Source organism: Globicephala melas, chromosome 15, assembly GCF_963455315.2.
Source record: "Globicephala melas chromosome 15, mGloMel1.2, whole genome shotgun sequence".
In the NCBI taxonomy this organism is placed as follows: Eukaryota; Metazoa; Chordata; class Mammalia; order Artiodactyla; family Delphinidae; genus Globicephala; species Globicephala melas.
The window spans coordinates 15,116,875-15,144,795 of record NC_083328.1 but is presented as its reverse complement, the minus strand read 5'-3'; the positions used below and the strand labels follow the sequence as shown (position 1 = coordinate 15,144,795).

General features: G+C 52.4%; 3 protein-coding genes across 13 annotated transcripts; 2 read left to right on the top strand and 1 right to left on the bottom strand.

The window, feature by feature from the left end:
- The first annotated feature begins 186 nt into the window (after positions 1-186).
- On the top strand, positions 187-6,750 carry SLC5A2 (solute carrier family 5 member 2). Of its 2 annotated transcripts, XM_060284536.1 has the most exons (14): positions 187-312; positions 848-919; positions 996-1,100; positions 1,991-2,155; positions 2,466-2,571; positions 3,277-3,357; positions 3,509-3,738; positions 4,051-4,186; positions 4,424-4,531; positions 4,658-4,808; positions 4,930-5,098; positions 5,174-5,389; positions 6,150-6,279; positions 6,355-6,750. In XM_060284536.1, the coding sequence occupies exons 1-14, from the start codon at positions 187-189 to the stop codon at positions 6,579-6,581; spliced, it is 2,022 nt and encodes a 673-aa protein (XP_060140519.1). In that variant the 3' UTR covers positions 6,582-6,750. The 2 variants fall into 2 exon arrangements, with proteins under 2 accessions (XP_060140519.1, XP_030727728.1); XM_030871868.2 differs by having other exon boundaries at positions 6,150-6,750.
- RUSF1 (RUS family member 1) lies at positions 5,592-20,779 on the bottom strand. Of its 5 annotated transcripts, XM_030871854.2 has the most exons (13): positions 20,425-20,779; positions 20,100-20,214; positions 15,896-15,941; positions 14,239-14,271; positions 14,051-14,156; positions 11,730-11,831; positions 9,556-9,626; positions 9,292-9,476; positions 9,161-9,218; positions 8,713-8,783; positions 7,893-8,036; positions 7,705-7,782; positions 5,592-6,973 (listed from the first exon to the last, which is right to left on the bottom strand). In XM_030871854.2, the coding sequence occupies exons 1-13, from the start codon at positions 20,722-20,724 to the stop codon at positions 6,876-6,878; spliced, it is 1,407 nt and encodes a 468-aa protein (XP_030727714.2). In that variant the 5' UTR covers positions 20,725-20,779; the 3' UTR covers positions 5,592-6,875. The 5 variants fall into 5 exon arrangements, with proteins under 5 accessions (XP_030727714.2, XP_060140522.1, XP_060140521.1 ...); XM_060284539.1 differs by lacking the exon at positions 7,893-8,036; XM_060284538.1 differs by lacking the exon at positions 14,239-14,271.
- On the top strand, positions 20,023-27,921 carry AHSP (alpha hemoglobin stabilizing protein). Of its 6 annotated transcripts, none has more exons than XM_060284543.1 (4): positions 20,657-20,988; positions 26,893-27,041; positions 27,246-27,324; positions 27,572-27,921. In XM_060284543.1, the coding sequence occupies exons 3-4, from the start codon at positions 27,250-27,252 to the stop codon at positions 27,773-27,775; spliced, it is 279 nt and encodes a 92-aa protein (XP_060140526.1). In that variant the 5' UTR covers positions 20,657-20,988; positions 26,893-27,041; positions 27,246-27,249; the 3' UTR covers positions 27,776-27,921. The 6 variants fall into 6 exon arrangements, with proteins under 6 accessions (XP_060140528.1, XP_060140527.1, XP_060140526.1 ...); XM_060284541.1 differs by lacking the exon at positions 26,893-27,041 and adding an exon at positions 23,166-23,236; XM_060284545.1 differs by lacking the exons at positions 20,657-20,988; positions 26,893-27,041 and adding an exon at positions 20,023-20,074.

Sequence of the window (27,921 nt, the reverse complement as noted above, 5' to 3'; positions counted from 1 at the left end):
GGGAGTGCTCTTGAATTTGAAAGTGTCCAGCTCCGCAGGACCAGCCTGCAGCCTCGCTGAGAACTGATTCAGCTAAACAAATCCAGGGAGGGGGGACTTGTCGGCTCATTGCCCCAGGGGTAACCATTAATCTTCCCCTGGGGGGAATCCAGGGGCTGGTGCCCTGAAGGGCAGATTCTGGGCAGAATGGAGGAACACACAGAGGCAGGCTCAGCACCAGGGCTGGGGGAACAGAGGGCGCTAATTGACAACCCTGCCGACATCCTGGTCATTGCGGCTTATTTCCTGCTGGTCATTGGTGTCGGCTTGTGGGTGAGAAGTTGGGGGATGCTGCTGGGGGCCCGCTTTTGGAGCCTGGGGGAAAAGTCTCGGACAGTCCTGATGTGTGGTAGGGGAAGGATGCCTGGATCTTTGAGGGAGAAACCCGGGGTGGGGGGCAAGTAAGTCTTTTGCTAGCCCCAGGGTGGCCCAGCCCACACTCACGCATGCCTTGTCTGTCCACCTTTGGATTGGACTAGTTGAGGGGTTGGTGGGTCTTCATCGGGACAGCATTCTAAATGAGATCTCTTCTACATAATGGCTGGCTGACCAGAAACCCAAATCCAGGGTCCCCAGGAAAGTGTGGCTGAATGCAGCCACACTCAGGCTTGGGGAACCGGACCCTAGGTTAGGGTCTGGGTAGATCTGGGTGCCTGGGAGGAGGCTGGGGGTGCAGGTGTGAACCGTCAGGGGAGCCGTGCGCTGGTTAATCTTCAGCCTGAAACAAGGCCGAGGAATGTGTTGAGGAGGCTAATGAGGTCCAAAGATGTGCCCCAAACCCAGGCCTCTCCCCACTCCCGTCCCCCAGTCCATGTGCAGAACCAACAGAGGCACCGTTGGCGGCTACTTCCTGGCGGGACGAAGCATGGCGTGGTGGCCGGTGAGAGAGACTGGGCTATGGAGTGGGTGGAGGCCTAAGGAAGCAGCCTGGCTCACCCCAACCTCTGGCCACCCAGGTCGGGGCCTCTCTCTTCGCCAGCAACATCGGCAGTGGCCATTTCGTGGGCCTGGCAGGGACGGGCGCGGCAAGTGGCCTGGCTGTGGCTGGATTTGAGTGGAATGTGAGCGCCCCATTTTGCCAATAACCCCCACCTCCCCGTGGGAACCCCTGGAAGGGTCACACCTGGAGAGGCTCCAGGCGGGAGAGGTGGGGATGTGAGACCAGAGGTGGGACTTCCCAGCTGTGAGGTGGGGTTGGGCTTCGAGGGAGGCTCACGCAGCCAGCTTGGAGGCAGAGGCATGTGGGAGATACCACGTTCAGGGCAGGGGTAGGCCCTGCTCCTGACTCGCTATTGCTATGTGAGCCTGGACCAGCCACGCCCTCTGTGGCCTTGATTTTACTCCTCTCTGAAGTGGGATGAACAGTCTCAAGGATAGTGAAGTGCTTCTTCTGATGCTCTCTGAATCTGTGGCCTGTGAGGTTCACTAGGCTAAATGAAAGCCCCTTGCAGAAGGGGGCAGGAGACGAAGCTCTGGGACTGAGGCTCACCTTGGAGGGTCAGCAAAATCAGGGCTTTGAGCTCAGGGCTTCCTGGAGGAGGAGGCCTCTGAGCTGAGCCTTGAGGGACAGAAGGTTTGGGTGGGTGGAGAGGAGAGGGAAGGCAGAAGTTGGGGGTCAGCCTGAGGGTTCTGTGCTTGGATTCAGGTGTGTGTGTGTTGTGGGGGACGAGGAGGATAGGGATCATCTTGGGAGGGATGGCCAGGGGTCACGGCCTGGCAGGGCAAGAAGGGCTCTAGTTAAGGGCCCAACAAAGTATCAAGACCTTGTCCCTAATGACCAGGGCCCAGGGACCTCTGCATCTGTGTCCTCTGGGCCCCTCCTGCAACCTTGCCTTGGAGTAGCACTTTTCACCAAGAGAAGAAGGTTCCTCAGACCCATCAGGGGCGAGGACGCACTCATGGCAGGATCTCCCACAGGGAGTGACCCTCAGCTGTCGCGCTGTGCCCGCAGGCGCTGTTCGTGGTGCTGCTACTTGGCTGGCTCTTCGTGCCCGTGTACCTGACCGCGGGTGTCATTACGATGCCGCAGTACCTGCGCAAGCGCTTTGGCGGCCGTCGAATCCGCCTCTACTTGTCCGTGCTCTCGCTTTTTCTGTACATCTTCACCAAGATTTCGGTGCGCATGCGCGGGGAGCTGGTCGGGACCCTGGTAGGGTGGGATCACCCAGTGGAGGTCTCTGGAAAGCCCTGGATGGGGCGGAACCAAGGAGCAATGGCTGTAAGAACCGTGATGGAGGCAGGGCCTGGAAGGAATAGGCTTCTGGGGCGACAACCATAGTGAGAGGTATCTGGGAAGACCAGGGCATCAAAAAACGAGGGAACCTTTGAGGTGTGGCCACATAGGGTCGTGATCTGGGTAGGAAGTGGACCTGGGTCCCCACCCTGGCCCCTGGGTCCTGACCTGTGCGCTTGCTCCTCCCCCCAAGGTGGATATGTTCTCCGGGGCAGTATTCATTCAACAGGCTCTGGGCTGGAATATCTATGCCTCCGTCATCGCGCTTCTGGTCATCACCATGATCTACACTGTGACAGGTGGCAGGTGGCGGGGGCTTAGGGAAGGGAGCGTGGATCTGTGGGCGGGGCTTAGGGGAGTCACCAAAGGAAAGCGGGCTGGAGAAGTTCTTAAGTGTGATGTGATCCAAGCAGGAGAAGGACCTAAATCTTTGGAAAGCAAACTACTCCCCCCCTCCACGTTCCTTGGATTTGGTCTGGAAGTTCAGAGATCTGAGCCCGTCCTGGGCCTGGGCAAAAAGGAAGATTTAACAGCTCTTGAACACCTGGGAAGGGAGAGCCGACTTGGCCAGACCCCAAAGCTCACCAAACCCAGTGCAGGTTGGAGGATTCTGGGGTGGTGCCTGAGGCCTGACGCTGGAGCAGCGTGGGTGGGGCCTGGTACCAAGGCCGGCTTGAGGGGCCCGTCCCTTCGAATGGGATGAGAATCGGACCTTAGAGAATCACCTCCTCCTATCACACAGAAGAGAAAACTGGGGCTGAGAGGAGGGCCTGTAGTGGAAGTCCTGCACGTGGGCACCTGGCATTAGTGGAGTCTAAAACTCAGCCCCACTGTGCTCACGCAGCCCTGCCTCCTGATGCCGGAGTGCGTGAGCCCAGGGAATGGGCCATCCTTTTGAAATTTGCCCTCCAGGAAAGGGGAGCCCTTTTCCAATTCGCACAAAGACACTGTATGTACTAGTGGCAGCCTGTCTGGGCTGTCTCCACTGACCCAGGCCATTGCAGGAGGGCTGGCAGCGCTGATGTACACGGATACGGTGCAGACCTTCGTCATTCTCGCGGGGGCCTTCGTACTCATGGGTTACGGTACGGGCTCAGCCGATGGGGGAGGGGCGCAGAGGTCACAGTTCGCAGATCTCTCCACCTGGGAGCAGGGACATCGCGCGTCTGCGGCATGTGGGTCCTAGGGAGGGCCTTGTCGCGGGCACCATGTCCCCTAACTGCTTTGCCCTCACAGCCTTCCACGAGGTGGGCGGGTATTCGGGGCTTTTCGACAAATACCTGGGGGCAATGACGTCCCTGACGGTGTCCGAGGATCCGGCGGTGGGCAACATCTCCAGCTCCTGCTATCTACCCCGGCCCGACTCCTACCATCTGCTCCGGGACCCTGTGACGGGGGACCTGCCGTGGCCTGCGCTGCTTCTGGGGCTTACCATTGTCTCAAGCTGGTACTGGTGCAGCGACCAGGTGCGGGGTCACGGCCTGCGCGGCGAGCGAGGCTGGGGCAGAACTGGAACCGCGGTGGGCGGAGCTGAGATGGGTGGAGCCTGAACCCATCTGGGAAGCCAGGTGGAAGGCGTGGTCCGAGGGAACGGGAAGCCCGCCAGTTAGAGCTAAGCCAGATGGAGTTGGATCCGAGTCAGGGTCTGCGCTTGGAGCTGAATTGCCCGCTTCGATGGGCCAGCCGCGGGGTCTGGATTAGAGCGGCGAGTTGAGGCAAGGCGGGAGGGGCGGGGTACCCGGGACTGGACGCAGGTAGTTGAACGCCCCTCGTCGCAGGTCATAGTGCAGCGCTGTCTGGCTGGGAAAAACCTGACCCACATCAAGGCGGGCTGCATCCTGTGCGGCTACTTGAAGCTGATGCCCATGTTCCTCATGGTCATGCCGGGCATGATCAGCCGCATTCTTTACCCGGGTAACGTCTGCAACCCCGCCCCGACCGAGAGTCCTGTGCCCCATCCAGCCCCTTTCTTGTGCAAGGATACAGGTGCCTGTCTCCCATTTCCGTTCCCGTCCTAAGATCTGGGCCACCCAGTCCCACCTCCCACCCGGGGGGCCCATCTCTCCTCCACTGGGATTCCCCGTCCCCACTTCTGGGATCCGAAGGTTCAGACCCGGTGCCGCCATAGCCGCGTCGTGCCCTTTCCCGCAGACGAGGTGGCGTGCGTGGTACCAGAGGTGTGTAAGCGCGTGTGTGGCACCGAGGTGGGGTGCTCCAACATCGCCTACCCGCGGCTCGTCGTGAAGCTCATGCCCAACGGTGAGGGCGGGCCCCCGGGTTGCCCCGCTGCCCACAGGCGCCAGTGGGAGGAGTCACCCCTCGCCCAGCCCGCACCCTCCCGGGACCCCCTCGTGGCCGCAGACTCACGGCTCCGTCGGCCCGCAGGTCTGCGCGGACTCATGCTGGCGGTCATGCTGGCCGCGCTCATGTCCTCGCTGGCCTCGATCTTTAACAGCAGCAGCACGCTTTTCACCATGGACATCTACACGCGCCTGCGGCCCCGCGCGGGCGACCGCGAGTTGCTGCTAGTAGGACGGTGGGCCTGGGTTTTCCATCTCCTGCCCCACGAATCAGCCCCGGGTGGGGGCAGGGAGCACTCGTAGGGACAGGGGGAGACGGGGTCCTGGGTGAAATCACCTGATGGCCGTCCACCGCAGGCTCTGGGTGGTGTTCATCGTGGCCGTGTCGGTGGCCTGGCTTCCCGTGGTACAGGCGGCGCAGGGCGGGCAGCTCTTTGATTACATCCAGTCGGTCTCCAGCTACCTGGCGCCGCCGGTGTCGGCTGTCTTCGTGCTGGCGCTCTTCGTGCCCCGCGTCAATGAGAAGGTGAGTGTGTGTGCTCATTGGGAGCTCGGGGCCGGACTTGGAAACCCGAGGCTGATGCGCTCTCTGGCCCCGCAGGGCGCCTTCTGGGGACTGATCGGGGGCCTGCTGATGGGTCTGGCACGCCTGGTTCCCGAGTTCTCCTTTGGCTCGGGCAGCTGCGTGCGCCCCTCGGCGTGCCCCGCACTCCTCTGCCGCGTGCACTACCTCTACTTCGCCATCGTGCTCTTCGTCTGCTCCGGCTTCCTCACCCTCGTGGTCTCGCTGTGCACACCGCCCATCCCGCGCAAGCACGTAAGTACGGGCCTCTGGACCAGGCAACAAACGTGGGCCGCTGCGGGCCCTCTCCACCAGCAGTCGGCCAGCCTGCTTCCCAGAACTCCCAGTGGGTAGCACCTGAATTTCTATACTGAGGCTTGGTGAGGGCAGGCTGTCAGTCCAGTCTGAAGCTTCATTTGCAAAGCAAGTACAATGTTTTTATTTAAATCACATTTATTTGAGGTGCTTTGGAGGTGGCTTGAAGAAGACTGTAGGGGAGGTTAAAGCCCCCCTGAGTCTTGGCCTGACTGGTGGCAGAGAGGGACAGAGTACTACCCTGAAAGCCCCAAAAGGGTTTGGTCTTGTGCTGTGGCAAGGCAGGTGGCCCAGGGCAGACCTGACTGGGGGGAGGACAAAAGAAGTGGGCCCAGAAGGATGGGCAGGAACCCACAGGTGGAGAAGGGGAAAGGCAGCAGGAGGGAACCCTGTGAGCGAACACCCACAGGAAGGAACACTGTTAGCAGGGCTGTAAGACTAAAGTACTACAATCATGAGTGTAGACAGGGTGATGAAGCAGAGAGCTGAGCAGGGCCAAGAACTTTAAACACCCAGCTGAGGAGCTTGGGTTTAGCCTGAGGGCAAAGGGCAGCCATGGAAGGTCATCCTGGAGTGAGCCTGGGCAGGTGTGCAGGCTGGACAGAGGGAGGTGAGGGAGTGCCGGTGTGGACGGGGGACCTCCAGGTTCGGGGTGGGGGAACAGCACTCCCACTTGGTCCCTGCTCCCACCCTTCCCCAGCTCCACCGCCTGGTTTTCAGTCTCCGGTACAGCAAGGAGGAGCGCGAGGACCTGGATGCTGAGGAGCTAGAAGGTCCAACCTCAGCCCCTGTACAGAACGGGCGCCCTGAGCACGCGGTGGAGATGGAGGGTAAGGCACTGCCCGGGGAGTTGGGGCGGGGGAGCTGGGGGAGCAGACTAACTGTACGGCTGCAATTTCTCCCAGAGCCCCCATCCCCAGCACCAGGCCTGTTCCGCCAGTGCCTGCTCTGGTTCTGTGGAATGAGCAGGGCTGGGGCAGGCAGTCCCCCACGCCCTACCCAGGAGGAGATGGCTGCCGCAGCCAGGCGACTGGAGGACATCAGTGAGGACCCAAGCTGGGCCCGAGTCGTCAACCTCAATGCCCTGCTCATGATGGCCGTGGCCACATTCCTCTGGGGCTTTTATGCCTGAGGTCAACTGTGTCGGATGCCATGAGCCACAGCCTTGCAGCAAGTGGGGGTGGGGAGCCTGCAATGGTGAGAAGGGCCTGGGGCAGGAGAGTGCGGGGGAAGGCCCTGGTACCCCTTCTCTCCACCTTGTCTCTGCCTAGGGCCCAGTCCATCTGATTGGTAGTCACTTCCTTGGCCAAATGGCCACACCGGTGCCCCTAAGCAAAAATAAAGCTGCCTTTCCCAGGTCCTGCTGTGGCCAAAGTGTCCTTGCTCCAGGCTCCTGTCCTGGGACCTGGGCCTCTGGCTGGGCTGCTCACAAGAGCTTCTTTTCTGGACACAGGAGCCATGTGGCCCTCCACTCATCCACCTCTAGCTGGTGATTCTCAGTCCTCCAGCCCGCATCCTGCAGTCCTGGGGATAGCGCATAGGGATACTGCTGGGGAGGAGACTCTGGGCTGCCCCTGGGGAGGGGGCATAGGGATACCCCTGGGGAGGAGACTCTGGGCTGCCCCTGGGGAGAGGGCATAGGGATACTGCTGGGGAGGAGACTCTGGGCTGCCCCTGGGGAGAGGGCATAGGGATACTGCTGGGGAGGAGACTCTGGGCTGCCCCTGGGGAGAGGGCATAGGGATACTGCTGGGGAGGAGACTCTGGGCTGACCCTGGGGAGAGGGCATAGGGATACTGCTGGGGAGGAGACTCTGGGCTGACCCTGGGGAGGGGGAAGGAGCAGCACGGGCTGGGTGTACTGCTCAGGTTCCCCTTGCCTCTGCTGGGTAATCTCTGGCATAAAATGAGCCTAAAACCTCATCTGGTTGTAGCAAGAATTCATTGAGCAGCACATGAAAAAGGACCAGAATGGAGTAGGTGCTAAATGAAAGAGCATCGTCAGTAATCTGTGAGCCTTACCCCACCCCCCGCCCACCATTCTCCAATGCCAACTGGGATTCATAGTCTGTCAACACTGACAGCGCCTCAGAGACCATCCTAACCTCCCCATCCTGCAGACAGGGAAACTGAGGTCCAGACTTGAGATCACAGAGAGAAACCCAGGTCTTCCACCCTCTAGGTGAAGGGGTGGGGATGGGGGTAGGCAGGCCCTCTGGGAGAAGGCCTAGGAGCCATGAAGCAGAAGGATATTACCTTTCAAGAACTTTGGAAATAGCTTGTCCAACACTTGGTGGGTCTCCCTGACGATGACGCAGCTCTCTTTCTCAGGACCTGGAGTGGGGTGAAGAACCAGAAGCTCTTGGGTTCCCCAAGCCGAACAGGGTCCTTCCTCTCTCCACCCCGCTTTGAGTCAGAAGCAGCCTAGATTGTGAGGCGCTTACCAGCCCGTACTCGGTTCCTCAGTCCCTCCAGCTCTCCTGGGAGGGCTCCATCTCCCTGCAGGGCTCCAAGCACCAGTCCGTGAGTGGCAGCCCTCAGAATGGTCTCAGGGCCTGCCATCTGGCTCAGGACAACCTGTACCTGGTCTGGAGAGACCCAGGGACAGACTGGTACCAGGGAAGGGCCACGTCCCCAGACACTCTCAGGCCTACCAGCCTGCTTCATCCCTGTCTGGCCCAAAGGCCTTGGCCTGGCATGAAAGGCCATCTCTCACCCTTTCCTTTCCAACTTCATCTCATGTTGCTCCCCAGTGCTCTGGCCAAGTAATTTCTAAGATACAACTTCAGAGCAGCTCCCTGAGGTGGGTTTATTTTGCTCGTCTTTAATGGCTAGTGAGAATAAGCAGCTTTTAACACACGACCAGCAGACCAGTAAACTTTAGTACATGTTTCCGCAAGAGGTGACCCCGGACAGGAGAGGAAGGTGGTTCCTCAGGGATAACCAAAGGTCTTAACCTCATCTGAGTGTGCTGCAATGTACAAGGTGCTTTTACATAGTCACCTTATTTGATCCTCATGAAAACCCTGCAGCTAATAAGGCAGGTATAGTTAGCGCCATTTTACAGAGGGGTAAAGGGAACTTCACTGGGGCATGTAGCTATAAGCTGAATGCATCCAGTCTTAGTCTAGAGCTCCCTTCAGGACACTAGGCAGACTCCAAACTGTCCAGCGCGTGTCCAGGGCTTGGGGCCCTGGGGCTGGAGGAATGAGGGGCTGAGCCCGGGAGGGTGAGTCGGAAGCTGGGGGAACGCGGCACACTTACTTTGTGACCGGTCCCAGCGAAGGAGGTAGGGTTCTTGGTGCCCCTCAACCAGCTTTTGCAGCTCAAAGACACTGAAGGAGAGAAGAGCGTGCAGTGCGGGAGGAGAGGACAAAGGCAGCAGCGACCACCCAGTCAACTGCAGAGCCACCTAACTGTTAACCCTAACTGTCCTGCACCTCCTTGCCATCCAGCCCTCAGCCGTTACCCCTCCCCCGCATCAACCCTTCCTTTCTTCCTGCATCCAACAAATATAAGATCCCTTATATCTACTTCATGTCATACACCTGCTGCCCTCAAGCACCCACACTGACCCCCAAGTCTGTTCGGTGGAAACAGAGAACCAGAGAGGTGGGGCTTGGTTGGGGGAGGCCAGTGTATGATCAGAACAGGGAGCCCGTGTGGGGAGGGGGTGACCGTGGTGATGGGTGGGAGATGCTGGGCCACTCACCTGGAAGTCACACGGTGTAGGGGGACCCCCAGGGATAGAGACAGAGATGGCCAGAAACCTGTGGGAAGCTGGAGTCAGGAGGCCCAGGCAGGGGGAGACATAGGAAACTTGAAACCGAGGGGCTGGCTCACCTGTCCACAGCGGTTCCATCTGATTGGCTGAAGCGGGGCCAAGTACCTCTCCCCGCTGAAGGAAGTGCTTCAGGACCAGCCAGAGCCGGCCTTCGTTCAAGGTCTCTATGACAAGGGCCCGGACTGCCCGGTAGTTGGCATAGATGTGGAGGGCAGTGAGGAGGAAGAAGCAGCCAAGGCTTAAGCTGGGGTGACAGAGTGAGGTGGTCAATAGGAGCAGAGGCCCAGCGGGGCGCCTCCTCCCTGCCCTTGGTCCCGGCTTACCTAGGGCAATCTGACACCAGGGGAAGCATCAAGAGGCTGACCAGGAGCCCTGCCAGGCTTACCAGCGTCTCCTGGAAAATGGCAGAGGGGATGGGAGCTGGAGGGCTCCCCTCCAGGCCAGAAAGAATACCCCTGAGCGCCTTTCACCACACCCCTCCCTGCCCCAGACACTCCCTACACTGATAAGGGTGCCTAGGAAATTTTTAACGTTTTTGATGAGTGAGCTGTCATTTAAGATACCAGCTGCTTCTCTGCCCAGGTAGGTGCAATGCCCTTGGAATGCCTGTGGAACATGCCTCCTTTGTTTTGCAAGAGTCAAAGTGTAGCCCTGCACTCAGGCAAGTAAATGTCCACAGAGTAAAACTACTTTATTTTGTGGTTTAAAAAAAAAAAAAAAGGGAATTCCCTGGCAGTCCTGTGGTTAGGACTCTGCACTTCCACTGCAGGGGGCATGGGTTCGATCCCTGGTCGGGGAACTAAGATCCTGCAAACCATGCAGCGTGGCCAAAACAAACAAAAAACCCCGAAAAACAGAAAAAAAGGTCCATCCGCCCAGTAACCAGCAGATGCTTTTTGCAAAGGGGTCAAGGAACCACCCAGGAAGAAAAGCACAAGATCCAAACTTCCCTTGAGAATCAATATTATCAGATCCTCTGATGGCCCGAGAGGGCCCGACTGAGCTTACCCTAGGGGAAAAGACCCCTGGCCACCGCCCCCCAACTCATCATGAGAGAGGAGGAGTCTGGACTGGTGTCCCTGACTACGGGGTTCCCGGGGAGAGTTGGTTCTGGCACAGAGGGGGCCTGAGACTGCAGCTCTTCTTACCCAGTCGTCCTGGCAAAGGGGTGGGCCGTGGAAATAAAGGCTGTGGGTGTGACAGTAAACTGGGGATCAGGGGCCTTGGAGCTCAGGGGCAGAGGGACCTCCCCTCCCCCAGGTGGGAACAGTCATTTCCAGCAGCCACATCAACTGGCAGCAAAGCAACATCAGCAGAAAGCAGGGGCCGAGTCTGGGGCTGAGCACGCGTCTCGTTGCCCCACTGATGTTACTGCCTCCGTGAACTGAGGAAGCCCTGGGGCCTTGGAAAATGCATCTGGGGGTGGAAGGGGCTGGGGGTTAGAAAGAGGGCAGGTGAGACAGCAGGCACGGGGCTGGTTGTACTTATTTCCCCTCCCTAACAACCTGTGGAAGTGATAATGGGGAAGAACTCATCCAACCATTTCCGGGGAGAAGGGATGTGCCCAAAGGGACCCAGGGAGACTCGACCATTCGGTGCCTTTTCCCCCTCATCTGTAGAGTGGCAACAATGAAGAGCCCTGCACAAGACCACTGTGAGGATTTAACGAGTTCATCCACGTGAAATAGTTGGCACATGGTTAATGTTTAAAAACATTAGCTTGTGTTAATATTATTGAAAGGAGTTAGGCAATTTTTTAATGAAATTCTATTGAATAAAACAATATAAGAGAAGGCCAGAAAGTAGGACTGGAGAGAACAGAGGTTTCTAAATTGCTTCAGTGTCAAAGAAAACCATCACACTTGTGACCACCCTGGGCCTCACTTTCCCCATCTGTAAAAGAGAGATAGTAACAGTATCCACCTTAGAGGATTGGTGTGAGAGGTAAACGATGCAGTGCGCATAGCCACTTAGCACCGGGGTACGGAGGGAGGCGACACCTGAAGGGTTCAGCCTAAGGGTGCCTCCACCTCCACTTCAGGCTCCTTTGGTCAGGTGAGGGCTGGGCCGGAAGGGCTTTGCTAAACTGCCCAGCGGAGGCCTCTGCAGTGACTCCGGCCTCCTCACATGCCAGGCGCTTTGACGTGTGGGGCCTCATGGGGTCAGAACATGCACCTCCCAGGGTGGGGCTCTGCCTAGAGAGGGTGAGGTCCAGGGCAAGGGCTCCCTCTTGGCCTCAAGGGCAGCAGGCAGGGGCTGAGATGACCAGCTCGGACTTGTTGCCGCCAGAGCCCGAGCCCGAGCCCTCACACCGACTACCTATCCTAAGAGTCAGAGCAGGGAGAAGCTACATTTCCTCCCGCCTGTCTCCCACCCCGCCCCGTAGGAGCACTCAGGTGCTTCTCTTCATATGCCCAAATCGTGGCTCGGTCTGATGTCTGACCCCCTCCGGTACATCCGCGCACCCCCCGCCATCCCTCCAATTCTGGCTGCTCACCTGGCTGCCGTCCTTGGCTGACACGTCGGCCATGTTGTTTCTCCGGGCCTGATGCATGGTCAGTGCGGCCCGAGTGGCCCCACCAGCCACGCCCACAATGCACTGGGTCGGGAAAGGGAAGAGTGAAAGTCAGAGTGGCCATAACCTGCTCTGTGGGTGAGCCAAACAAATGGCTCAAACCAGTTTAAGAAAACTGGGCCTCAGGCCACCCCGCAGCAAAACCCTGAATGCCGTCCCTGGTCTCCTGTTCTCACCCCGCATTTCCACTAGGCCCACCTCCCCTGTCCTGCTCCAGGAGAAAACTGAAGGTCTGCCTGTCACACCACCCTGTGGACCCAGCCCCAAGGAAACTCACTTTCTCCCCGCAAGGTGGAGGCCCACAGACCATTCTTAGCCCAGAACCTCCCCAGCCTCCAACTTCTGCTTTGGCTGCACTCTCCCCCTTGCAGAGCCAAGTCTGGTTTCCAACTTGGTGCTTACATTCTGCCTACCTGGAACTAACTCCACTCTCTTCCTGCCCCAGTCGAGGCCTAGCCAAGCCTTCCAGGCCAGTTCCAAACCCACACCAGTGGCCCTGACCTCCTAGGGCTCTCCCTCTGAGATGGGAGAGCTCATCGATTAGGGTCACTGACTTCGTTCATGTTTATCAAATCTCTTTAGATGTCAGATACAGATTTAGGTGCTGTGAGAGACTTCAATACAACCCCTGCCCTCATGAAGCTTATAAACCATCAGATGGTAAACAAATAAACGAGTTGTTACATAGGCAGTGTTTGTTTGAAGGTAAGAGGAATGTGGATCAAAATGAGGCTGGAGTTATGGGTGGGGACCTGATCACATAGAACTTACCAAGCCTTGTAAGGTCTTTATACCAAGAGCAATGGGCACAGGGAAGTGACCTGATTTGATTTCCACTCTAATAAGGACTATGGGGTTGCTCTGAGAAGGACTGAAGAGGGGTGAGAATAGACGCAGGGAGATGACCTAGGAAATAACTGTGCTTTTTCAGCAGCAAGGAATCACCAGGTGAGATGGGGATGGAGGTGTGAAAGGACTGGAGAGATTTAAGAGGGCAAATAACAGACATGAATGGAGGTTTAGCTGAGGGTGACAGGTAAAGGGGGAGGAGATGAAGGCATGGGTGACAACCAGCCTTCTGGTTGGTGTACCTCAGGGACGGAGGTGCTGGAACTCTAGGGAGGGGCGGGAAGGTGGGGAAGGGGAAGTTCATGGCCCTGTTCGAGTCCCTTATTCGACAGATGAAGAGACTGAGGCCCGCAAGGCGGAGCTTAGTGCAGAATTTAGGCAAAGGTCACAATCCTTGGTTTCTCTGTGGTCGCCTGCCCTGGAGGGGGAGGGGGTGCTCACGGCCTTTAGTGCCTGGGCCAGGGAAGCTCCATGGCCTCCACCACAAAGAACTGTTCCTAAAATCCTAAATATCAGTAGTGCCCAGCAGAGAAACACAAGTGATTCTGAACAGATGGATGGGCCTTTAAGATGGGTCTTACGTATCTTCTTAAGACTCTTTACTCTGTGCCAGGTACTTAACCCTGTGGGGAAGACAGGCTGAGCTCTTTACCAAACCTTGCTAGGCCTCAGTTTCCTCATCTGGACGAGGTCAACTTGAAGGAATCATGAGGGTGAGCAGCCTGGCAGAGAAGAGCTTGGATTCAGCCCAATCACCCCTTCAGCCTTGCTGTCCGGTCTGTGCTCTGTCTTGCCACTAGACCTTGACCTGCACTGTTCTTCCTGCTCAGAACGCCCACGCTGTACCTCACACTCATACTTCAGGACCCAGCCCCAGGGAAGACCTTCCTGCATCCCTAGACCAGACCAGATCCCCCGCTGAACCCTCCTGCAGCCCCCTACACTTCTCATCTGGAATACCTATAGCTATCACTCGATAAATATTTAATTATGTGTGGCTTTCTATCAAAGATGGGAGGGCCTGTATTCTGTGCCGAACATGCAGTAGGCACCCTAAGTATTTTACTGAAAGAATGAAAGGTAGCCAGGGAGCTGGTCTCAAGGTGTTGACACTGGACCACCCGTACTCTCTTTCAGCTCGGAGCTCCCTCACCAGTCCCGTGGCTCCAGACACTGCCTTAGACCGACTCTCTGAGGCTCTAGAGGCTGTCTGGCTGGAGGAGGATCAGAATACATGGCTGAGTCCCAGAAGAAACATCTGAACTTCTTCACTCTTCTAGAAATGCCTTGAACACTGGGCCCAGGCGGGGATCCCCTGTGGGCCCCAAGCGAGCCCGCACATACCACCACCAGGGCAGGGATCTCGGGTCCAGGGGTGCCCCAGAGGGGGGTACCTTGGCCAGGTTGCTGATGCAGATGGTCATGGTGAAACAGATGGGGAATATGGGAGCCATAATCTCCAGGAACATGGCTACATCATTGAGGATGTCGGCAAAAAGCCTGGCGGAAGGGATAAGAGGTCAGAGGTCAGAGACCTTCATACTAGAAGACTCCCCTCCCCTCAGTTCCAGCCCCTTCTCACCTCCACTGCTTGGCATTACAGTCCATTTTGCTCCTGTGGGGGAGGAGAGGTTGGTTTGCAATTTGGATTTAAGGAGAAAACACAGTCTGTGGGCAGTGCAGGCGATTCCTATGCCTTGGAAAGGTCCGAAGGGCTCAGGAAAACCCACACCCCAGCCAGACATCTGTCCCCACACCCTGTCACTGCTGCCAGAAATGCCACCATTAGCTGGGAGGACCTTCAGTGGTCACTCATATTTCCCTGTTACTAACCCATGAGGCACCAAAGGAAAAAGCTGACTGCCTTGTGGCTGCTCCCCACCCTCGGGTCCTCCTGGGAGAGAGGCCATCCCTGGGTCCTCTGCCAACTCCCCTCCTCTTCCTTCTGCTTCATAGAAGGTACCCAGCAAGAAGTCCACATATTCTATAAACAATACATTTAGTGTAAACACTACGCAGCATGTTATAGACAACTAGCCCAGAGAGGGATATGACTTCCCTCGGATCAGATGGGAGTGGGGGGAAAAGACCGAAAGAGCCAGGCTCTGACATGCAGCCTAGGATCTCTCTATTACACGATGCCGCAGATGGTTCCCTCCTCTGCAGGCCGAGTGACACCCTGGCCTTGCACAAACCCCCAGGGACTACTTCTCCAAGATCCCAGTGGCAGGAGATGCTGCAGCCCCCTGCCCAGCTCAGAATTTGCAGCATTAGCCCTGACCCTTCATTTGAAATCTCCTAGAGGGAAAGGGAGCATTCCTGGACGGGGCATGGGACACACATGGGGAACTCCTGATGGAGCGAATATATGGCAAAGGCAGGACTAGAACACGTGGGCCTGGTCTTGGGCTCTGCCTGATGCCACAGAAAGACCACAGGCTTTAGGTTCAAATCCCATCTCACAAGCTGTGTGACTTGGTCTGCTTCACATCTGGAAAAGGTACACATTCAATCCTAGTCTACACAGTTATTATAAGGATTGGAGAGGATACACAGAGAGCTGGTAAGGCCCAGTTAGGGTTAGTAATTGCAGCTGGTGTTTACTGAACACTTATTATGTGCTAAGCACTTTACATAGCTCACTGCACCTCACAACCACGACTGAAGGCAGATACTAACTCACTCCTGAGGTCACCCAGTAGTGACTCAAGGAGGAAGCACGCAGCACGACACCCTCAATCCCTTCTAGATAAATGGTGATGTGGATCCCACGTCGGACAGGGATCCTGATAACCTACCCAAGCCCACTCCCCACTCAGCTTAGCAAAGTCTAACCAAGTATCTAAGCCGCCACAGTAGCCTCTGGAGTAAAGGTATTCCTTCTGGGCTAAACACTGTCCCATCCAAGCTTCTCTTTTAACAAGCCAGCAGAGGATGCTCAGAGCCTGTGGCTCCCTGTGTTTTTCCATGATGGGCAGCAGAGGGGCAAATCGGTGCTCTTGAAGGCAGATCTCATCTTGGTAATGGCTCTGTGGCTTCACTGCTTGGTGATCCGGGCAAGTCACCTGTACTGGGTACTCACTAAAGACTCCTTAGCTCTGATATACCTGCTAAATCTCTCCACCCCTGGAGACTGGTAGGAAAGAGGGGGAGCTGAAAATACAGCCAGGGCTGAGAAAGACATGACTCCTGTCTAGGGAGAGTGGCTAGAAGTCTGCAGATCGGGAAGAAAAACTCACCCCATCCACCAGGCAAAGATGATGCGGCCCAGCATGCCAGTTGAATCTGGGGGAGAGAGGCATCGGTAAGGAACAAGCAAGAGCCTTGGGGGCTGTAGGGCCTGGCAGAGCCTGGCACTGAGATGGCTTTCCATCTTGGATCGCTGCCCTTGGAAGCTCAGTCTGGTATAAGTTCTAGACAGACGTAGCTGCATTATGGGGTCAGAAGTGCCTAGACTTAGCAGTCCCTCAGCATGTACCCCAGAGAACTAGGTACCCATGCACACCAAGAGACACGGACCAGAAATATTCTTTGCAGCATTGTTTATAACAGCAAAAAACTGGGAATAATGCAAATGCTCATCAACAGGAGAATGCATAAACAAATTCTGGTACATTTACTCAGGGGCATACTAGACAGCAGTGAAAATCTAATGGACCACAATTACCCACATCAGCATGGATGAATCCTAGTATTATCACCCTGCATAAAAAAGTAAGTCATGATGACTACATACAGCACAGTACACTCTTCATAAAGCTCGAAAACGACTGAGACTAAACAATATAGTGTTTGGGTATATATATCTATATGGTAAAACTATTTTTATAAAAAGCAGGAAATTCTGTGTGGAAAGTTCAGAGGTTATTGTTGATATTCTAGCTCTTAGGTTGTGCAGTGGGTCCACAGGTGGCCATCAGAGTATAAATAAGTAAAAAGGATCTGAACTGCAGGTTGGTGACAAGCGAGCTGGGAGTGTGGGGCAGAGGGAGAGGCCTCCTCAGACTAGGGAGAGTCAGAGAGGTCTCTGGAATCCACCAGACCTTCACTTGCACAACAAGTGCTTCTTGGCTACCCACTGCCGTGAGGCCTGGGGGGCACTACAGTGAGCCAGAGTCATGGTTCCAGGCTCAAAAGCCAGAGTAAAAGCAGACAGCAGCCCCTACGAAAAACACTGATTTAGACCAGGTGTCAGTTAACGGTGGTCTGTGGGCTTCTTCGCCGTTTTTGTGAATAGTTTTACTGGAACACAGCTGTGCCATTTGTTTCCAGACTGTCTATGGCTTTTTTCATAACACGATGGCAAAATCAAGTTGCTGCAAGTGAAACTGTACAGCCTGCAAAGTGTAAAATGTTTACAGTCTGGTCCTTTACAGAAAGTTTGCCCACCACTGATTTAGACCCTACCTTATACTGAGAGTAGTACTCATTAAGCCCAGCAGGGGGATCACAAAGAAGGACTGTTCTAGAATCAAACTGAGAAGGCCTCACACTGCGGGCACTGGGAAGGACAGGCAGAGCGGGCAGAGGACCCTTAGCTTGTTTGAGCTTGAGGGAAGGGACCCTTAAGTGGGGGACTAGAAGAAGGAGAACTAGGTTGTGGGTAGGAGGGATGAGAACATCCCACGACATATAAAGGTGGTGACATGGGCCAGCCTTCCTCATTCTCCTCTTGCCACGGCGGCCATCCTTGGGCATTGACCCCTTCTAGCTAGACATCTTTACCCAGCCTTGGACTTGAAGGAGACCGCTAAGCACTCTGGCAGAAACCTGAAATACCCAAGTCTTTCAATTGTCACAACAATTCTATGAGCTTAAGGGATCATCCCCTTTAGATGAAGCAACTGAAGCTCGAAGACTGATAAACGAAAATGGGGCATTTTCAAGAAAATCTGGATTTACACCTTTCCGAGAAGAACCTGAAGACACGGCAGCACCAGGCCTGCTTCCCCGTACCGCTCCAGTTGGCTGGGGCTGAGTAGCAGCTGCCTCATTCAGAGGCGTGTGTACAACACACTTCCCATCCGGCCTGCTCGGCTTCTCTATTTCTGTCCCCTCTGTCCATGGAAGTTATACTTCCCAGGGTGGGTTGAGAAGCCTCCTCCCGCTGTCACTCACCCACACTCCTCCTTTCAAGTACTTTTAATTCTACACAAGATTTTCATTGTTCAAGATTTTTGTATTGGATCATTTTAGTGACTCTGAACATGGCAAGGTTACTTTTACGGGGTGAGAGCTCACAGGGCCAGACTATTTTTCTTCCCTCCGACTGCACAGTCTTTGCCAATCAGGTATGTATTTTCTTCACACAAGAAAGGGACCTACTCATCTTTCATCGGACGCAGTCTGCAGGGCCCTTGTCAGAATCTGGAGGTTGGCAATAGGACGCAGTGACATACATCCTCCCTATTAGCTGAAAGTCAACACTGTCCACTAGACCAGGAAACTTAATTCCCACCTGCTCCTCTCTGTCTCACTTACAATTGTCCATGCTGTAAGATCTCAAAATTTTGAGTCCTAGTAAGGGATCAACTGTCCATAAATTGTACTCGGCTCCACTCTGAAATCCTAACTGGCCAAAGAGTGGGTGGTTAAGAGTGGGACACAGGAGTCAGTGGGCCTGGGTCCAAATCCTGGCCCTATGTGACCTTAGGCAAGTTACTAAACCTCTCTGTGCCTCAGCTTCCCCCTCTGAAAAAGGTACTCATAAAGGCATCTACCTAATATGGCTGCCGCAGAGATTAAGTTACATATTACACGTCAAAACGCCTGGCATACACTCAGCTGGCAAAATATTGGCTGCTAGTAGTATTACTATTGCTAGTTATGACAATTAACATCATGTTCTATTAAGAGATCTGTAACTAAAAGTGACCACATCAAAAAATTCCAAGGGAGTTTCTTAGATAAAGCTCCGCATACAAATTTCCCATGTCTGATGGAAACAAGTTTGTAATATCCTTTCTAGTTAAGGGGGTTTCCTTTAATATCAACAACAGGCTTTAAAGTAAGAGGATATTTTTCCACATCTTAAAATGGTCTTATTTTTTTCTTAATAACTTGCCTGAGCTGAAGACATATATAAGCAACATGTTGGTGATAAGACTAGGGTGCTTAGAAATGACATGGAACTACTGACCCAAGCTCCCACTGCATTCCAAACAATTAACCAATAGGAGAGGAATGGAAAAGATCCAAATTAAGCACAGTGCGGTGGTATGAAAATGTACTCTGGAACTAAACCTCCTGGGTTCACATCCGTGACCCTGGGCAAGTTACCGTTCTGTGCCTCAGTTTTCCCATCTATAAAAAGGAGATAATGACAATACCCGTCTCAGAACTATTGTGAAGACTGAGTCAGGACATTTAAAGACCAGTACACAGTAAGTACTGTTCAGGAACTATTATTATTAAAAGAAGAGACAACTAGGACAAGAGGCACAGATCACCACCACTTCTCCACTGATATGCAGTCTCAGAGAAAGAGCTTCTTTCCAGCAGTGACTCACATTTGGACAGTATGCTCGTCTTCATGGTAAGGGTATAAGCAGGAGCCTCCAGATTCTCCAAAAGGTCCACGGAGGCTCACCAGAGCTGTGGCCAGGCTGATGCCAGGTGCAGAATGAGCCTTACCTTGGGTCTGATTTAAACCTCCACTGGGAACAACAGTGAAAGACAAAGGATGGTGGAGAGAGCCACTGGCCCTCCTGATGTGGGCAGTTTCCCTTTTCTTCTATACTTCACTCTCTAAGTAGCACGGTACCAAACTGTATCTTTTTTCCCCCCCTTTAGTGGTTTTTCAAAAAGCGGTACACATTCAACAGATAGTTACTATAGTTATTATTCATGGCATCATCTAGTATCCCAGAGGATATAAAACGCCTTTCATCCTTCCCCAAACCTCCTCTCTGCCACTCAGGACCTATTACAAAACTGTTTCTGTCTAGAATTAACTAATTTCCCACACCCAAGGCAGTTGGCAGTTTTATTCAATAACCAAACTCTTAGGCAGTCCTCCACAGATTAGGAGTAAAGGGGAGGGGACGGTTTACTTAGGGATCTGGGCTCCAGATGATTAAGGGACACTGCACAGCACGTATGGGGAACGGAGTGCAGCTACCGAGGCTAGTGGGCGGGATCAGGGTGTTCCCGCCATGGGTTACTAGTCAGTCGTCAATAAAGCCAATACAAAAATTTACTCAGTTGAATTTTGTTTTTTAACGAGGTACAAGGCACTCTTCTAGGAAGTGGGGAGGCTTGGCTCCCGGATCTAATCAGACAGGAATGCATAAGTAAACATACTCATCAGAGCCCAGAGCTAGGTGCCAAAACACTGGGAGAAGGGGAAAATAGGGGCTGGGCTTCCCAGCCGAAGGAAAAAATGGACAGAAAAATGGCAGAGCTGAGAGGAGCGATCGGTGAGACTCCAGGGGTCCAGCTCACCTTTCACGAGCCAGGTGGCCGTGGCAGCTGAAACCGAGGCTTTTGCGTTCCCTACCCCTATGCCCAGCAAGACTGCGTGGGTGGCCAGGGAACCCGAGAGGCTGGAAGCAAAGGCCTGGAGAAGAAAAGAAGTGGGGTGAGGAGTGGGCGCAGGAGCATGGAGGTCTAAGACCTGTTATCAGCTCTCCTGGGTGTGTGGCCTGGGACGTGTCACAGCTCGGCTCTGGGCCTCAGTGTCCAGTCTGTAAGCGGGGAGGGAGAGGCGGCGCGCTGTCTCCCCTGCCCCGGCTACATGTCGCTCCCTTCCCCAGTCGGCCGGGCTGACCTGCACGGAATCCCACAGCTGGTAGGGCAGATAGTCCGGGCTGACGCTATCGGGGAAGCCCTGAGGCAGGAAGACAGCCAGGAGCCGGGAAAGAGGTGGGACGGCCGTCCCGGGAGCCACACTTTCGCCCCCATCTCGTCCTCCCGGTTTCGTTGTGAAGGCCCCAGAGAACCCCCACCAGCGCCGCCCCCAGGCCTCCCACTGCAGGCTCCCGTCGGCGGCGGCGCAGCAGCCCCGGGCCGTCCCGGAGCCGAACTGCTCGGAGCACAGTGGGGGCTCACTCCTGGCGACATGTGCCATCCTGAATTCCTCCCTTTAGTTCCGCGGGCAGAGAAACGTGGCCGGAAGACGCATCCTGCTCGGCTACGGCAGCTGCAGAGGAGCATTATTCCTTCGCGAAAGGGCCTCCTGCCTCCGCGTACTCTTCCAGCCAGCCCAGGAACCAGATGGTTCCTTTCCGACCTCCCGGCCCCGCCTCGACCCCTCGGGGCTGGTCCCGATCCTGGTTCTTTGTAGCATCTTGTTTGGGGCCGCGGGAGCCTTTTGGCCCGCCAAGCCCTGAAGGTACCTGTTTTGCTGTGACCCCCGACTTACAGTTATGGGGAGAAGGGAAGAGGGCGTCCCTAGGGAATCGTGTTGAGACCCGGTGCGGCCACAGAATTTTTCGCTGTGTGGCTTTGGGCAGCTCAGTGTCCCTCTCTGGTTCTCGGGTGGCTTCTTTGCTGTGAGGCCAGGGCCTGTATTTTACTTCTATTCTTTCCCGGGTACCCAACACATAGTAGGTGCGTAAAAGAGATAATATTTATGAATGAATGCATGCATGATGAGAAGTTGGACCAGATGATCCCTGAGGCCCTGTAAAGCTTCCCTTTTTGTTTGTTTGTGTTTTTTGGGGGGTTTTGTTTTCCTTCTGCGCGTCTCTGGCCCTCCACTAGAAATTTTCAGCCCTTCAGCCTTTCCTGACTGGAAGAGTATTATTTCTGAAAGGATCCTAAGAACTTTTGAGGAGCAAGGAAATCAAGGGATTGTAGTGAATAGTGTCAGCAAATAGGAGAAATAGGCAAGAAGTTCTTCTGTGTTTATTGGGGGAGAGGGTCTATGAAATTGGGGAGAAGTCTAAAGACAGTGTTTCCCTCCAAACTCACCTCTTTTTCTCTTTCCCTCTCTTCTCTCCCTTCCTCCTTCCCATCTAGTGCGATGTACTGCCTTCAAAATAGAAATTTGCTAAAAGCGTTCTCTTTTCTTCAGAAAATAAAATATCCTGGTTCCTTAGCCCAGCATTCTTGGACCCTCACAGTTTGATTCCCTGCTTGAAACTTCTGATTCTCCCTAACTATCATCTTTCTCTTGGACCTCAGCCTGGAATGCTCTTCCACCTCACCTCACCTTACCTAAAAGCGAGACAGAGTCTCTGAGGCTGAGGTAGACCCAGGGCATTTGATTTTTTGCTTGTTTGTGTGGTTCCTGTGAGAGTGAAAAATTGAAGGGATACAAACGTGTAATATTTTAAATGTTAGCTTCTCTGGGTATATTGAACTGAGACTAACCTCCAGGAATGAATTCCACCAGAGGGCTTTAGTTTGGGGGCAGGTTCTGTCACTTAGTATCTGTGAGACCTTGGGCAAGTTTCTCACCACTCTGTCCTTCAGTTTCCTCACCTGTACAAGGGGAATAATACTAGTACCTACCATATAGGGTTGGGATGAGGATTAAATGGGTCGTATGTGTAAAGCTCTTAAACTATGTTTGGTACATAGTGCATGCTATTTAAGTGTTGACCATTATTTGGAGTTAATGTCAAGTATTCAAATGTGAGGCCCTTTGCTCCACAGGGCCCTCATGACCAGCACTACTCTATGACATATTGTCCAAACCAGGATTTTTTTTTTTTTGGCTGCGTGGCGCGACTTGCAGGATCTTAGTTCCCAGACCAGGGATTGATTGAACCCGGCGCCATGGCAGTGAAAGCACCGAGTCCTAACCACTGGACCGCCAGGGAATTCCCCAAATCAGGATTTTTGAGAGTGTTTTTAAAGGAGGCACCGTTAATAATCACATTGGACTCACAGACTGGAGCCATCCTGGGCAAACTGAGAAATACAGTCACACTATTTAGCAACCCTCTAGGCTTTACTGACCATCTTTGTCCACATTGACCTCTCCCTGCTCAGAGACCATGGCAACCCTTGTTCACTGTAGAACTTATTTAATGCTTAGCATATGCTTTCTGGAGCCAGTTTGTACTTGCTTTTATTAGGTATCTAAGTCCTGTCTTCCCAAGTGGACTGTAAGTGCCTGACAAGGACTCATACACTTCTTTGCAACCCCAGTGTCCAGATCAGTGGCTTGACAAAGAGATGAGGGATGCTTCCTCTTCCCCTACCCCCTGAGACCTCTTGGAAGCCTGCATTCAGCAGTATAGTAAGCACCGGGCAGAACACTCCAAGCTGCTCATCTGCTTGACTTTATCCTCACTGATCTCCCCACTTCCACAACTACCCGCTTATGGTCTACTCCCTACACAGCTTAAAACTCCCCGGCTCAAAACTTTTCAGCAGCTTCCTCTTACTTTTATGGAAGAGGATTGCAATATTCTCCTCCAAACCCTTCAATGACTTTCCTTCATATTTGAAAATAAAACATGAACTTCTTGTCATGGCCCATGAAGCTCTGTAGATAGGGCCCTGCTCCATCTTTCAGACTTCACCCCTTACGGTTCATCCTCTCACTCCCCCCACTAGAACATAAGCTCCCAGAGAAGAGGAACTTCGTCTTTGGCACTGATGCATTCCCAGGGCCTGGCACAAGGCAGGTACCAAATACCTATTTGTGGAATGAATGAATTTATTTTCTCAATAACCCTCATAGGTATTATTTCATTCCTCCTTTAAACAGAGAAACTGGGGTTTGCATGTGTGAAGTGACTTCAACAAGATGACAGAGCTGAAAAGTGGCAAAAGCATTCATTCTCCTATTCATTCAACAGATATTTAGTGAGAAGCTGCTACTCTTCTAGGCCCTGAGGCAGGTGTCCAATTTGAGGCTAATGGTTTCAGAACTATACCATCTTGTTTCTTTCTTTTTTATTTTGTATTCTTGTTAAGTATTATAAAAATAATGGAAGGATACATTCTCACTGTAAAATAATTCAAACAATAATATAGATGGAGAAGGTCAAATTCTCCCTTGACATTTATCCCTCTTTCCATTTTTCAACAAATACCAGTCAATGCCCAGAAGTAAACATTATTTACCATGAGAGAGAGAGAGAGAGACAGAGACAGAGAGACAGAGAGAGAAATATCATTTTACATTTAATCCCCTCTCCCATACTCGCCGCCTGAGGTAGCCTGCTCTACTTATAGTTCATTTAACGTTGTCTTTGAGATCTTTTCCTATCGGCACATGTGTAGCTACCTCATTTATTTTAATAGTTGCATGTCATGCCATGGTGTGAATGTGCCATCGTTTCTATAAAGATTCCCCATATTGCTTTTTTCATTATTACAAATAGGTATGATAAATTCCTTGTACAGGCCTTTCTGTACATTGAATATGAATATTTCTTTAAAATGAGTCCAAAGCAGAATTGTTGGGCTGAAGGGTATGTGTATTTTAATTTGAACAAGTATTGTCAAACTATCTCTCTAAACAGCTTTACCAATTTACACTCCTACTAACAGTATATAAGAATCCTTGTCATAGTCAAGATATGTATTGCCATTATCTAAAAAAGTTCTCTCGGGCACCTGTGCATTTTAATGTCCACTCTTGTATTCTGATCGCAGATAACCCCTAATGTGCTTTCTGGTCACTATAGATTATTTTTGCTTCTTCTAGAATTTCATAGAAATGGAATTATACTGTATATATGGTCTTTCATGCTTAGCTTCTTTTGCTCAGCATAATGATTTTGAGATTCTTCCATGTTGTCATGAGTACCATTAGTCTGTTTCTTTTTTTTTTTTTTTTGTGGTACGCGGGCCTCTCACCGTTGTGGCCTCTCCCGTTGTGGAGCACAGGCTCCGGACGCGCAGGCTCAGCAGCCACGGCTCACGGGCCCAACCGCTCCGCGGCATGTGGGATCTTCCCGGACTGGGGCACGAACCTGTGTCCCCTGCATCGGCAGGCGGACTCTCAACCACTGCACCACCAGGGAAGCCCAGTCTGTTTCTTTTTATTGCTGAGTAGTATTCCATTGTATGAATATACCACAGTTTGTATATGCACTCACTGGTAATTGGACATTTGGGTTGTTTCCAGTTTTGGGTTATTATGAATAAAGCTGCTATGAACATTTGCATTTGCACATAAGTATTTTTGTAGACGTGTATGGACTCCACCTAGGAGTGGAATTGCCAGGTCATGTGGTAAGTGTATGTTGAACTTTATGAGAACTTGCCAAATTGTCTTTTCAGACATTTCATTTTACCCTCCCACTGGCAATGTATGAGATTTCTAGTTGTCCTATATCCTTACCAACACTTAATCAGTCTTTTTAACTTGCAGGAGCTGTAGTGGGTATGTAGTGGTATCACATTATAGCTTTCATCTGCATTTTCCTGATGAATAATAATGTTGAACATCTCTTCATGTGCTTATTGGCTATTTGTATATCTTCTTTGTGAAGTGCCAGTTCCAATCTTTTGGCCATTTAAAAAAACTGGGCTGTCTTATTATTGAACTATCAAGAGTTTATGTTAAATTCTGTATACATTTTTTTTTAAAGGGCTTCAAATGCTTGGCTTTTTAAATTATTATTTATTTATTTATTTTATTTTTGGCTATGTTGGGTCTTCATTTCTGTGTGAGGGCTTTTCTCTAGTTGTGGCAGGCGGGGGGGCCACTCTTCATCGCGGTGCGCGGGCCTCTCACTATCGCGGCCTCTCTTGTTGCGGAGCACAGGCTCCAGACGCGCAGGCTCAGTAGCTGCGGCTCACGGGCCTAGTTGCTCCGCGGCATGTAGGATCTTCCCAGACCAGGGCTCGAACCCGTGTCCCCTGCATTAGCAGGCAGATTCTCAACCACTGTGCCACCAGGGAAGCCCTGTATACATTTTTTTTTTTTGGTCAGGTCGTATTGCAATTATTTCTCCTAGTGGTAACACATACTTTCTACCCTAAATCAATGAAAACACGTTTACACAAAAATCTGTACACAAATATTTATAGCAGCTCTATTCATACTTGCCAATAACTGCAAACAATCCAGATGTCCTCCAGTGGGTCGATGAATAAACAAACTGTAGTGCGTCCATACGATGCACGCTTAGCAATGGAAAGGAACAACCCACTGCTACTTGAAACGACTTGGATGGAGCTTAAGGGCATTATTCTGAGTGAAAGAAGCCAGTCTCAAAGGTTAGATGTTGTATGACTCCATCATAAGACATCCTCAAAAACACTGAACTGTAGTGATGGGGAACAGATCAGTGGTCGGCAGGATTTAGGGATGAGACTACAAAGGGGTAGCACGAAGGAGTTTTGGGGCAATGGAAACGTTCTGTATCCTGATTGTGGTAGTAGTTACATGAATCTACGTATTAAAATCCAAACGTCGTACACCAAAAGAACGTTCATTTGCTGTGTATTAATTAAGATAATGCTATAAACAAAAAAGCAGAGCAACAAGCCATGAGTGTATAGGTGCCTATGAAAACTGGTTTTTGAATGGAGGAAGATGGGACAGGAAATACACACATCTTGAATGCTGGTTACTTTGTCGGGGGAGGGAGCAAAAATGATCCACTTATCAGTGTGAATTTTTATAATGTTTCACTTATTTCAGTGATTATATGGTGATTTTGAAATTTGAAAAAATCTATTAAAAATGGAAAACGTTAGGAAAATATTTTTAAAAAAGAAAAGAAGTAGTTTTGCTTTGTGAAGTACCCGATGATATGTTAGAGAATAAGACACGTGTGTCTCCATTCCTGTGGAACTCAGCCTAGTAGAGTCCAGTCCTCCCCATCTTACCGAAGACTCATCTGCAAAATATGACTGTTATTGGAATTTGCCTAACAAGAGTTTTCATAAGAATAAATACTTATTCTTATTATTTTTTTGGCCATGCCACGTGGCTTGCAGGATCTCAGTTTCCTGACCAGGGCTTGAACCCAGGTCATGGCAGTGAAAGCCCTGAATCCTAACCACTAGGCCACCAGGGAACTCCCAAGAATAAATACCTTAATACTTGCTTGAAACAGTGCCTGGCACAAATGATGACTGTAATGTTAGCTGCTATTAATATATCACCTATGAATTGGAAGAATAATTGCCACCACTTGTTAGGATGATTTTAAAAGTGCCTTTCTCGTAACAGGGCATCTAGCAGTTACTGTTAGTTTCGTTAGCGTTTGGAGCCTGGATCCTGGGATGTGGGGGAGAGGGCATGGCTCTATCCCTGGTTTGGTTTTCTGGGTCTCCCCGCTTATCTGTTCTCTTGGCTTTGCTATCTTTCTAATTTCAGGGAAGCCTCTCCCTCCTTCCCCTCCCCTGGTTGACCTATCACCCTCCCTCAGGACCTAAATGCAGGGCGTTTCCCTCTTTGGCTGACACTGGACTCCTTGTCTACATCTAGCTTGGTACAGAGGGACATCCAGACGCTGAAAAGTGTGGGTGAGATGTCTATACATAGCACTGTTGGACCTGACAGTGAGCCAACCTGGGGGGAAATGTGATCTCAGAGCAGGGCAGGGTTTGAAAGGTGGTGGAGGGGAGGTGACCCTGCAGGGCCCCAGGGATGCTTAAGGGGAGTGAGGAGATTGGGGGAAATACCCTGGGAGAAAAAGATACTTAAATTCCATCTCTTTCTCTAATCAGGCAGATGGCCCTTCTTCAAACCAATAAGGATCTCATTGCTACAGGAATGAAGGAATTTAACATTCTGCTAAATCAGCAGGTAAGTCTGGTGCTCTGTTTCAGAGGACAGGCCTGGAGCGTTGGGAGGTGGGTGAGGACAGAGAAGGGAGAATAATTTGGAGCTGGGAGGGTAATGGTTGAGTTGATGGAAACAACTAGAGACAGGTAATACAAATCAGAGAAAAGAGGATGTCAGAGTTTGTGGTTATCCCTGAATCACATGGCCGAGCGTGGTCTCCCTTGCCAAATCCTGACCTCCCCTATCCCAATCCCACCCCCACCCCCAGGTCTTCTCTGCTCCTGTTGTCTCTGAAGAAGACATGGTGACTGTGGTGAATGACTGGGTGAACTTCTACATCAGCTATTATAGGAAGCAGATGGTGGGGGAGCAGCAAGAGCAGGACAAGGCTGTGCAGCAGCTTCGGCAAGAGCTGAATACTCTGTCTGCCTCTTTCCTGGACAAATACAGGAACTTCCTGAAGTCCTTGTGAGCGCCCGATCGCAGGCTGCCTTCCTCCTAGCCGGGAGACCCAGGCTTGTCTGAGACCCTTAAATGCTGCCTCTGTGTCTTCAAGGCCTCAGGCTCTGCCCCTTCATGGTGTTACTCCACCCTGACACCTCAATAAAGACCAGTACT